General features: G+C 39.3%; 1 protein-coding gene across 1 annotated transcript in view; it reads left to right on the forward strand.

Moving 5' to 3' along the window:
- Nucleotides 1-12,967, forward strand: part of BTBD2 (BTB domain containing 2) — a 61,293-nt gene that overhangs the window by 42,656 nt on the left and 5,670 nt on the right. Inside the window, exons 4-7 of the mRNA XM_023496848.2 lie at nt 7,759-7,864; nt 8,743-8,940; nt 11,135-11,327; nt 12,569-12,656. Coding sequence (XP_023352616.2) covers nt 7,759-7,864; nt 8,743-8,940; nt 11,135-11,327; nt 12,569-12,656 — 585 coding nt within the window. The remainder of the gene's footprint in view (nt 1-7,758; nt 7,865-8,742; nt 8,941-11,134; nt 11,328-12,568; nt 12,657-12,967) is intronic.

Below are 12,967 nucleotides of genomic sequence, written 5' to 3' on the forward strand. Positions count from 1 at the left end.
TTTTAGTCATGCTACTTGCATCATTCCAAATTTTGCTTTCTCATGTGGTTGTACTGATTTACATCTTCACTAGTAATGCTCTAGTGTTCTACAACTTCTCATCTTTTGTGATCTTTGCCAGTTTGCAGGAGGTAAAATAAAACTTTTGTGTTATTTCAGTTTGCATTTCTTTTAGTGATTTGGAGCATTCTTTCACATGTGGATAGTTTATAATTCTTTTGATAACTATTTGTCCATCTCTTTTAACTATTTATCTTTTGGGGAATGAAAGGTGTCTTTCTAAGGAAGTTCAGCAACATGTGGGTGGCCTAATTAAGGCATGCCCAGCTAAGTTTTCTTTACTTGAGCACAAACTCAAGTCTTGGGAATAATCAGTAGACATGACCTGATCATAATTTCATGATGAAAATTAGTTCGATCTACTGAAATTCTACTTTATCCTTCTAATCAATGCAGTGACCCACCATGATTTCAGAAAACAGAGAGGTGCCATCCCACCCACCACCTTCCTGATAGATGATAGGCTCATGATGCAGAATGAGAGATACTTTTGAATAGAGCCAATGCAGAAATCTGTTTTGCTTCATTGTGCATGTTTACTTCAGGAGTTTTGTTTTTCTTCTTTCTTGCAGACGGATAGGTAGAGAAGAGAGAGAAAGAAAATCATTTTTTGTTAATCAAAAAAAAAAATTCAATTTAAAAAATTCTTACTTTATTCCTAACTGTATAAGTCTCTAGAGAATTAAAGAACTCACAAAACATTCAGAAGGCCAATGAAGAAGTATGTTGCATTTTCCTTCATTGCCAAAGCAAATGGATTGTGTTTTGGGGCAGCTTAAACTTCCTGGTATTATCTACAATTATGTTTACTGTAATATATAAGAGATTCATACTAGCTCAGTCTTTGGAGGACCCAGTTAGAAAGAAAAGGTGTTTGCTTCTTGGTCACATGACCAATAGTTATTTTTTTCCCCCATGATCCTGTGATCTGGCCCCCAGGCTTGCAACACCCAACCCTATATCCCTAGCCTCTTTCTCCTTCTTTCCAGTGCTATAGACCAGGGCCTTAGGCTGCAAAAGTTTCCTGGGGCCTCTGTAACCAGTTCAACAGCAGTGTTTTGTGCTGCAAATATAGGACAGTATAGGACAGTAGAACCAGAGCAAAAGGGACAGGATATCTCTAAGCTTGAAATAGAATTCAACTTCATATTCTAACTGTCCTTTCCTCCTACAGCCTTGGAGACCCATATGTCAAATTAAAAAAAAATTACCCTTGGCTATAGTGTTATTATTTTGGCCACATTCTGCTGGGCCAGAGAGAACTGATGAACAGAGGGAATGGGACCAGGCCATTGTATGTTGTGGGAAGGAGGGAAATGTTTACGTTACTAAGCCTGAGGAAAAGAGCCTAGCATCCATTACAGGGCAAGTTCTGTACTTCCAGAAATTTCTTGGGATAAAGACATATGTGTTACACGTACTCTTAGATTTGTCTAAAATGACAGGAAAAGATGATGAATGTTGGAGGGGATATAGGAAAACTGGGACATTTATTTATATATATATTCATTGTTGATGGAGTTGTGAACCGATCCAACCATTCTATAAGCAATTTGGAACTATGCCCGAAGGGCTATAAAACTGTGTATACCCTTTGATCCAGCAGTGTTTCTACTGGGCTTATATATCCCAAAGAGATCTTAAAGGAGGGAAAGGAACCCACATGTGCAGAAATATTTGTGGCAGCCCTTTTTGTAGTGGCTAGAAACTGGAAACTGATTGGATGCCCATCAGTTGGAGAATGACTGAATAAATTATTATATATGAATGAATATTATTTTTCTATAAGAAATGATCAGCACGATGATTTCTGAGAGGTCTGGAGAGACTTACATGAACTGATGCAAGGAGAAATGAACAGAATCAGGAGACCTTTTGTACATGGCAACAAGAAGATTATATGATGATCCATTCTGATGAATATGGCTCTTTTTAACAATGAGATAGATGATTCAGGCCAGTTCCAGTTATCTTATGATGAAGAGAGCCATCTGTACCCCAGAGAGAGGACTGTGGGAACTGAGTGTAGATCATAACTTAGCATTCTCACTCTTTTTGTTGTTGTTTGCTTGCATTTTATTATTATTTTTTCCTTTTTGATCTGATTTTTCTTGTGTAGCAAGATAATTGTATAAATATGTATATATATATTAGATTTAACATATAATTTTACTAGTTTAATGTATATTGGATTACTTGCCATCTCAGGGAGGGGGAAAAATTGGAAAACAAAGCTTTGCAAGGGTTAATGTTGAAAAATTATCCTGCATATATTTTGAAAATATAAAAGCTTTAATAAATAAAGAAAAAAAGACATAGGTGCTTTGAGATCCAGCCCAGGGAATGTAGCATTAGTAGAAAGTGAGCAATGAGGGGGAAAAGATTGGAATTATCAAAAATTTCAGGAAAAGAAGAAATCAGACTTTGAAGATAAGGAGATGTCAATAGGGAAAACAGAGTAAAAGGAAATAGTTCTTTCAGATCAGCTAATTAGTGAGTTAAAGCTTCTGTGATTATATACTACAAAACAAAGGGAAGCATTCAAAACTTCATGAAGAGGATCCTTTGGAATTTGAAAACATGAAAGTACAGCATACTGTTTCAAAGTGGTTTAAAATAAAAATGAAAATAATGAGAGCAAAATTTTGACTGCACAACAAAAATAATTGATAGAATAGAAAAACTTGAATCAACGGTGCAAGTCTCACTAAGGAAATGAAAGAACAATGAATTAAGAAAGTCAGAACACAGAAATGAAGGTCAATCTGGAAGAAGAGAAGCAAAAACCAATAACAATAAAGAAAGTAAGATCTCTAAGGTAGGTATGCTGATCTTGAAGAGACTGATGTATGGAGACCACCTAAGGATCCTAGGTTTCCCAGAGAAACATCACATCAAATACCCTAACATAATAATGGAAGTTATAATGAAAGAAAACTGTCTAAAATTTCTGAACATAGATACCAATGGAAATAATTCTTAGAAATTAATTTCCTCTAGAAAAAAGACAAACAAAAAACTCAAAACTAAAGTGGCAAATTGCAAGACATATGTTGGTTAAATTGAAAAATTCATTTCAGTCAACAGTAAGTTCTGAAAGTGATCCAGGAGAAAGACTTTCAAATATAGAGGTAAGAAAATTCAAATAAAAAAGACTATTTTGTATTCACCAGAAAATGCAAGAAGGAATTATATAGTATCTTCCAAAAGGAATAGGATGCAGCTCAGGGTAACCTACTCTGCAAATTGGAACTTAACCATAAATGGGGGGGGGGGGGCGAATTACATTCAGTAGTAAGAAGGTGTATAAAACATTCTTGGAAAATGAGTCTTGAAGAAATTATTTGCTTCTGTAAATACCCCAGACATCGTAAATGTGGGAGCAATGAACAAATGCAGCAGAAATAGCAACAGAGGGACAACAGAGAAACCTGTAATAAGCTTCTTTCTAAGTAAATGTACACAAGACAAGGATGAAGATAACAGGGAAGAAGTAGGTCTGGAGCTTTATGGCTAGAACCTAGTGACACGCCCCCTACAGAAATGGTGGGTAATGGTTCATCGGGTATTGGTTAAAAAAAAATAGATCAGGGAAAATCAGAAATGATGGTATGGTAATCCAGTAGAAAATCTATTTTGATAAAGTGGAAAATAATTTATAAGTTAACAAGGAGGAAAAACTTCCTTATTTGATTTAAAAAAAAAAAAACTGGAAAACTGAGAAGTCTGGCAGAATTTAAGATGAGACCAGAATATTATACATATTTCACAGCAGATTCCAAGTTGATAAATGACCTTAATATTAAAAATCATACTTTTAAAAGAATTAGAAGAGGAGAAGCAAATCACCTAACTTCAATTACATGAAACTAAAAAGCTTTTCTACAGACCCAGATGAAAAGATGTGGGGGAAAGAGGTAGATCCATGTAAGGCATCAGGGCACATGGTAAAGGGCCCATGTCCTGGGGAGGTAACGGACTTCTGGGTGAGACAGACAGAATGAGGCCGCCCAGGTATGGGGCCCCCTCCTACCTCTGCAGATGTAAGAGTTCCACAGTTAAGGGGCCTGACACTGTAGCTGGGGAAGGTGCTTGGTGGTTGTGGCTGATGCCCCTGAGGCGGCCATTGCGGGAGGCTCCTTGACATTATCTCTGCCCTCCAACTGATTTCTCTTCCCAACTTGCCAGAATCTTGGGATCACCCCCAACTCCTCCCTTTCTTTAACTTGTATATCTAATCAGTTAATCAGTTACCTAAACTTGAAATTTCCATTTCTTCAAGTCAAGGTAACATTTATTAAGTATTTACTATGTGCTAAGCACTGGGGAACCAAAGAAAGGCGAGAGACAGTCCTTGATCTCAAGGAGCTAAAAGCGTAATAAGCTGTTATGGGAAACAAACATACAAACAACTATGGGTGGATAAGATATCCACAGGATAGAGCCCCAGCCCTGAAGTCAGGAGGACCTAAGTTCAAATCTGGTCTCAGACACGTAACACTTCCTGACTGTGTGACCCTGGGCAAGTCACTTAACCCCAATTGCCTCAGCAAAAAAAAAAAAAAAAAAAAAAAAAAAGGTTAGTTTGGAGATATTCCATACAGGGAAGGAATTAGCAATATAGGGATTTAGTAGAGGTTTCTTAGAGAAGAATGACAAAAAAAGAATGAGCAAAGTCAGGAACTAAAAGACAGAGATAAGTAAGTGGGGCAGGGAGAGTCTTCCATCATTACTCTCAACCCATTCTTTACTCATAGAGTTACCATCCAAGTATGTAGACCTTTTGCCTGAATTATTGTAGTAGCCTTTTCTTTCTTTTTTTGTATATTTGAAGTATAACTTTATTATGCTCTAAAAAAAAAAAGGAATATGAATGATAGTTACACCATTTTATCATTGATGGAGCTTTATCAATGTTCAATTTGATCTAAAGGAGAATATAATTGTAATCCAGAACAGCTGAATGCACAAAATATGTTCAAAATCAGCTTCATAGTATGAGTTATATTTTTTAAATTGTTACATTCCTTCCAAAGCCCATTCATCTCCTTCGGTATCTTACTTTAAGCACTTGTTGAAACCACAGGACAGTTGCTAATAAAACCATACATTTCTGACACTGGACTCTAGCTTCCTTCCTTAACAGATTGTCATTGTCTTCAGGAAGCCTAATCAGCCTCCAGAAGTGCAGGAGCAGATATGATGACAACTGCCAATGAGTCTCCCCACAAGTTTTCTAGCAAACCAGAGGTGGGGTCTTTCAGAGTTAGTCACCTTGGTCCTGGAGAGTCTTCCTATGGGAGACAGTGGGTTTCACCTGGACTTGTTTGTACTTAATCTCTACATTGTTGCTATACAACTGTGTAGGGATATTCTTACCCACTTGTGTGAGATCTCTATGCTGTTTGGTACATGTAAGTAACTCTTGATGTTACATCAAACATTATAAAGGCACGTTGAACTTGGTTATGACTCTCCCTCAGGTCACCAGATATCTTTCAGCCAGTCATATCCCGTATGTTGAATTTAACAGGGACGCTCCTCCCATACAGGGCTCCATTCTCCATCTCCAAGCCTTTCACAGGCTGGACTTCCCACCTGGAATTCCTGCCTCCCTTACCTTTGGCCCTTGACTCCACGTAGCCTTTCCTGATTCCTGCAACTCCTAGTGCATGACCTCTCAGAAAACTACTGTGTGTATCATCTATGTTTGTGTCTACCTAGTTACATAAATGTTTGTGTCCAATAGAATAGGCAATCCTTGAGGTCTAGGACTGCTTCACTTTTCGTCTCTGTATCCAGTAACTGACACAGGGCTTGGCGCATATAGTAAGCACTTAATTAATGCTTATACCTTGATTGATAATTCTGGATTGTCAGACTCCAAAAGAATCTTTAATAGAAGGTTGGAGCTTGCAAGGTAGCTTAGGATAGAGACAGAAATTTGTCAGATGTTCCAGATGTCTGGAGTCCATTCACACACCCCACCCTTACTCTGTTGTTTTTTAAACAGATTAAGAAGCTTTAGAACTCAAGGTCTGTGAAATTAACCTATTTAGAAACAAAACCATTACATGTCTAGCCTGTAAAAATGCTTTATCAAAGCCATGGAATTGAGTTCTCTTGTTATAGGAAAGTATGTTTGGGACACCTTAGTTGAGATTATTGGAAAACCTAAGGTTTTCTTGTACACTCTTTTCCCTTACTTTGAAGTGGTCTTCTGATTCACTTGCAGGGAAGTGGTTTTCTTGGTTCCTTCGAAGGAAGATGCTATGTATTGTTAAATGAATGTAGACACTTGAAAAGGCGCTGTTGAGGAATATGATATACAGGATCTGTGCTGCTTAATTGAAAATTCTTTAAGGTGTTTGTGATTATGGTTTTTCTTTCACTTTCTCTACTTGGATTTGTTAATTGGCTGTTCTTTTAAGTGATGTTTAATTAAACTCTCTTCTCTCCTGTCATTTAAAACAAAACAAAAGAAAAAGCCCTGACTTTTCACGTGCTAAAGTCATTTACTCTGTTGTACTTTTTGCTAGGAGGGGAGAGAAAGTGAGGTTTCTTGGAGGCAAAATCTAATAATTCCACTTTATAGATCAGAGAGCAAGAGATACCTATCTAGCAACAAGCGTCCATCACATCAGTGTCACCACTAACTCTCCCCTTACCCTCCCACCAAGAGCACCAGCAAGTCACAGAACATTTCACCTGATCACACCTTTCTGAAGAGCAAGGGACTCAAGGTATGAGCCTGGCTCTTCTGCTCCATTTCTGAAGTGCTCTTAAAAACAGGCTGCTTTTCCTCTGCCCATCCAAGTTGTCTTCTATCAGGCACATTTCACTTTATTCGAGTTGTTCCCTTTTTTATGGTCTAGTAAGGAAGCAACCTGGCCCATTGATCAAACTGGAGAGAGTTGTGTGGCTTGAGCCCTGGAAATACTGAGGACCACTCTTCTGAATCTAGCGCTGATACTCAGTGTCCTTAGGCCACATCACTTACTATCTACCTTTAGTCTCCTTATCTATAAAAAGGAGGAGAGAATCCTTGCAGTACCTGCTGTAAAGGGGTCCTTCTGAGGGAAGTGTCCTGTGAACTGTAACTGTAACAGGTCAAACTGTGGAAGCTTCTGTAAAAGTGATTATCATCAGTAGACTTGGAAGAATTATTGTATAAGATTGATTTGTTGGGATTTAACCAAAACTGAATTCCCAGAGAGGTACACAGGTGGTCACCTCTCCAGTATGGCATTAGTGTAATTTCCCACATCCAATGCGATATGTGATTTATCTTATCTTTGTTTGCTTATTTTGCTTTTCCTAAATCATTTACTACTGAAGTTGAAAGCTGCTTTCTGCCTCTAACCCCTGGCTTGTGTACATGGGTCAATCATTTGTGAAAAGCATGTCCTCCAGAGCTTTGGGAGTGATTATGTAATTTATAAACGATTGGTTTTTAAAAAATCCTCTATTAGTGAAACATACATCTACCCTCAAGGCAAACAGTCTGAGGCTTAGTAGGACAGAATATTGTGTATAATAGCAGCTGTATTCCCTGGATCAAATGTTTTTGCTTTTTTTTTTTTTTCTCAAAAGAGAAATTATAATGGGGGAAGACAGGATTTGAAATCACTGAGATTTAAGGACAAAAGGCATTAATAAGACATTAATCGATTCCTTATTTCTTATTGTTTTTGTTAGGCAAGACTCTTTGATGAACCCCAACTGGCCAGTCTGTGCTTGGAGAACATAGATAAAAATACATCGGATGCCATCAATGCAGAGGGTTTCACAGACATTGATTTAGGTAATGTTGGCTCTTGGTGACCTAGTGTGGAATATGATTTTGGTGCCCAAACATGCTCACCACCTTTAGATAGGGTATCATTAGCCACTTTACTAGTCAGGGTTATAATCTGCCCCAACCTTGGCTTTTAAATCAAGCAATCATTGTTTTTAATGCCCCCCCTACACACACACACACACACACACACACACACACACACCCCGAGATATCTGGGCTTTATGGGGTTTTTTGTATTTTCCAAGATTTGTTTTTTTTAACTTCCCTGTAGCCTCAAACAGGCATATCCTGGGGTTTTGCCAGCTGATTTAAAAAAATAGTAAAAGAAAAAGTTTAGAACTTTGTGTGTAAATTGTCAGTCATTTTTAGTTAAAAAGTTATGGCAGTATAGGAAAAGAGAGGCATGCTCATAGTCTGGATAGTCTTCGAAGTTTAGTGAGCCAGAAGTAAATTACTGATTTTAAAATGTTAATTTGGTTCAGTTTGGTTTGGGTAAATCTGAGCTGACTTAGTATACATTCCCTGCCTCAAAGTATCACCACAGAAATTATACCTATTTCAAGCAGGAACAGTGTTGCTGCCTCCTTAGGAGATCATGTGGCAATGACAAACTGAGACTCGAGGGAGATCTAGTGCACTCTCAGATGGGGACACCTCCTGGCCACCGTCCAGGTGATCCCAGCACAAGAACTTTGGTTATAGGGTGTGAGGGATATTATTGCCGAACAGGATGCAGGTTTCCAGGACACAGAGCAGTCTCATCCTCTCAAAGGACCAACTCCTTCAATTAAAACTAATTAGAAATAAGATAAAACATGAGATGTACATGAAAATAACGTTAACTTGGTTCAGTGACGTGATTCCTGGTTTTTTTATTTTAGACACACTTGTTGCTGTGTTAGAGCGGGATACCCTGGGTATTCGAGAGGTACGTTTATTTAATGCAGTGGTTCGCTGGTCTGAGGCAGAGTGTCAGCGGCAGCAGCTTCCAGTGACTCCAGAAAACAAGCGGAAAGTTTTGGGCAAAGCCCTTTCTCTTATTCGTTTCCCACTGATGACAATTGAAGAATTTGCTGCAGGTAACAGTTTGCTGATTTGTTCCATAGCATACTTAAAAACTTAAAAAAAAAAAAAAAAAAAAGACAAGAAAGATCTGGAAGGTGTTGGCACAAAACTAACAACCTAGTGGGTGATTAATTTCTGAAAGGTGAAAAGGAGCTCACTGGATCCCAAACATCTCCAGACACCCTGTGCCTTATCACCTCAGCAGTGCCCAGGGCTGGAGGGGCCCTATGTGTCGCCACTACTGTGGTGTACTGTGGTGGTTCTTGGCCATCTCCACAAATCCCCTATGGACCAGAGGTCTTATGGTGTACCGGTCAGGTCCCCCTCCAAATCCCTTCATGATGGACCCTCTCTTTGTTGGGTCCCCTGAGGGCTTTCATACCACTTAGGCTATGCAAGTCACCTTCAGCAGCACATAGCAGCTTACCATTTCCCTCTGGGGCACCTAGTTGATAGGGCTCTTTTAAAATTAGGATGTTCCATGATTCATAGCTGTCTCATGTCGTCAGACTCAACATTTTGCTGTTAACTCTGCACATTCCAGGCACTTAAAATTTATTCATTAAACAAAGACTATACTTGAGTTGTTGAGTGGCTGGTTTCAGGTCAGGATAGCTTTTGATAATCAGTTCTTTAACGATGTTAGTCTGAATCATGTTAGCAGGGTGATCTTTTCCTTTTACTGAGAGTTTCATTTCCATGTTTATATATCATAATAATCATTTCTCCATTTTACACAGACATATGTACAAACACGTACAAGGCTAAGGTTTTTCGATACCATTGGTTATTGAAAGCCTGAAGTACCTTCACTGAACTTCCCATTATATGCAGACACTTCTGATCTGAGTTTTCTCTTCAGTGCTCGCTGTACTCAGTGAGCCATTTGGGTTCATCTCTTGTTAGATTTGTCTCCTCACTGAGGGCAAGAATATGTTTTTATTGTTATTTGAAATGATTATTTCTTTTGAAAAATTGCATTTCTGTGATAGAAAATGCATTTTAGAGGCACATTCTTCATTTTTGAACTCAGACCATGATGTGCCATTGTAGGGTACCTGTGCTTAGGTCTTGGGGCATATTCAGACACTCAGTGAATAACTGCTTCTGTTTTTGTAATTGAAGGTTTACAAAGTTCTTTCCTTCCCGGAGTCCCAAGGGACACATGTGCAAATTGTCTCCACTTAACTAAAAGGGGCATCTAGGGTTCCCAGAAGTCACCCAGTGCAGTGCACATTATTTAAGAATGAGGACAAGATGGACAGGAAACAGAAGAGCTAGGAAAGGTGGGAAGTAGTTCATGGCAAGTATCGTGGTCGTGGGGTCTGAGCTGTGCTCTTCAGGAAACTCTAAAGCCCTTACTCTGTATTAGACTCTCATTAATTACTCTTCCTTATGCTGATCCTGAGTCATTGAGAAAGGAATGCCTGATGTGCTGAATCCTGTTTGAGAAGACAGGGTAAGGTGGAATTCATTTTAGAAAACTTTCTATCAAACAATGGTCTTTAAAGAAACTCAAGTACTTAAAAAGATTTTAAAGTAGCACTTCCCTTTTTCAGGAAATTCATAGCCATGAAACATCTTCTCTAGTGATATCAGATATAAATGTGTTTGTGCCTATTCACACACTTGTGTATAGTATCTAATTACTAGAACAAGTGTTTTAAGCTTCTTTATTCATAAAATCAACTCGGAATACTATCTGTTTGTTGTTGTTCCTTAAATGATTTGATTTAATTTTAATTCCTTCATCTACATCCTATAGAAAATTAGACTTCAATTATCATACCTTTTTGAAAGGAAATTAAAAAGAGGCATCTCCCACTGTCTTGATGATTTAGGTATATTAGGACAGGGCTTTTTAAAGCCCTGAAAAATTTTTATACCACCATGTAAATAGATATATAAATCAAACATTTACTGGTAATAAATCATAATTTTGTGATCCCCTACATTCAGTTAAAAGCTCCCATATGGGGTTGCCCTTTTGCATTAAAAAAATGATTGTTTGCAAAACTTTGCTTATTTGGAAGTGGTTCCTATCTGGATATTTCATTTCTAAGAGTAGGCCAGGCCCAGAAGGTTGGGTATCTTGTGCTGCCTTGGAAGGCCCGGCCAGCCTGGCTGCTGGCAGTCACACCACAGGACTTGAGGAAGTTCTCTTGGGGTGTTCAGCAGATCCCTCCCTGTCTTTGTTCTTTGCTCCAGGGCCTGCGCAATCAGGCATCCTCACTGACCGTGAGGTGGTCAGCCTGTTTCTCCACTTCACCGTGAACCCAAAGCCCCGCGTGGAGTTCATTGACAGACCACGCTGCTGCCTTCGAGGGAAGGAGTGTAGCATCAACCGCTTTCAGCAAGTGGAGAGCCGCTGGGGCTACAGCGGAACCAGTGACCGAATCAGGTCAGCTTTCGTCCTGTCAGCACTGATGAACCCCTGTATTGGTGTAGCTTTTCATTTGGACTATTGAGTGAAGTCATTTTGCTGCCCCTACCTTGCTCATGAAAGGCTTGGGCCTTACCTGCTCATTTTATGGTCCTCAGATGGCCCGATGGAGGGGAGGCTCGTAATTCTGGCCCGTGTCTTCCCATGAGTGTCCCATGACTGGATACCACATTCCATTTCTCTTCCCCTTGCAAGGACACCAGAGAGACTCAGGCCACGCTCCTGTGAGCACCTAACTTTCTCTTTTAGTCCCTTGAATATCTGAGTCCTTTGGAGTTCCTCATTTAAGTGGTACAGCTTGCTTATCCCTCTGGGTCCTTCTCCTTGGCTTTGTGCATGATAATCACAGAAGTGCCAGTAGCATAGACTCTTATGTGACCCCTAGTTTTGGAAAGAGTGTGGGGACAGTAAGAGAGCTCTGCAGTTTCCATAAGGGTCATACTTGTTCACCTTGTAGAAATGCTTAAGCTCTTAGATGAGACTAGTTCTACTGAAATAAGGAGAGGGGCCGAAACCTTCCTTTTCACACCGCCTTCCTCCTCCAGCAATCCTCTCCAAGAACTGTTACTGGAAGAATAAATAAGAAGGCAAAAAACAAAGTTATAAAACCCTAGCTTTCTGTGGACATTTCTTGTGATTGAAGCAAAATAACCCTCTATACCTCATAGCTCTAGAGCATAAGACTATAAAACATTGTCAGAGCATTTTGCTCTTAATATAATTCTAAAGCTTTTCAAAACCAGAACAGTTGTTCCATCTCACTGCGACAGATTTTATCTTCCATAAGTCCTAGAGAAAGTTAGGAACAGAGTTTCTTCCTTAATTAAATGCATTGTGAGGGGACTGAGCCTGAAGACCTTGGCGCCCCTGCACCCCACACGCTGTGCTGAGCAAGCTTGATATGACGTCCTTTGGCTTGGCTTTCTGGTCAGTGGCAGAATTTTTGAAAATAATAAGCTTATCCATCAACTGGGACAGTCAAATAAATATGTAATAGGGGGAGGGGGGGCGTCGTCTTGTACTGATCTTTCAAGAAGGCCAAACCCAATGAATGAGCAAATAGCTGAAGAAGGCACTTTTTTTTTTCTTTGTCTTTTGGGGATGTTCTTCAACTAGAAGAACACTTTTTATTTCCTTCTGTGGTTCTGCACTTTGTATCAGAATATTTTAAAAGGCTAACTTTTATCTTATCTCCTCAGGTTCTCAGTTAACAAAAGGATATTTGTGGTTGGATTTGGCTTATATGGATCAATACATGGACCAACGGATTATCAAGTCAATATACAGGTATCAGCATTACTGTGCTTTGTTTGGTTGTGCAGACACATAAGACGGGCTTTTATTCTAGTTTTCAGGGCAGCACAGAGGATCGGCTCTGGAGGCAGGAGAGCCTCAGTTCAAATCTCACTTCAGACACTAGCTGTGTGACCCTGGGCAAGTCCCTTCACCTCAATTGCCTCAAAAAAACTAAAAAGAACTGCTGTTCTGAACTAAATAGTGTCAGTTTACCTCCACTGAAATCAAATTAGAGATTGACTTTCCACCTAGTACCCCCAAAGTTGGTACCTTAGAGGTCATTACAGCCTCTCTTGTAAGCT

This window comes from Sarcophilus harrisii, chromosome 1 (genome assembly GCF_902635505.1).
Source record: "Sarcophilus harrisii chromosome 1, mSarHar1.11, whole genome shotgun sequence".
Lineage (NCBI taxonomy): Eukaryota > Metazoa > Chordata > Mammalia > Dasyuromorphia > Dasyuridae > Sarcophilus > Sarcophilus harrisii.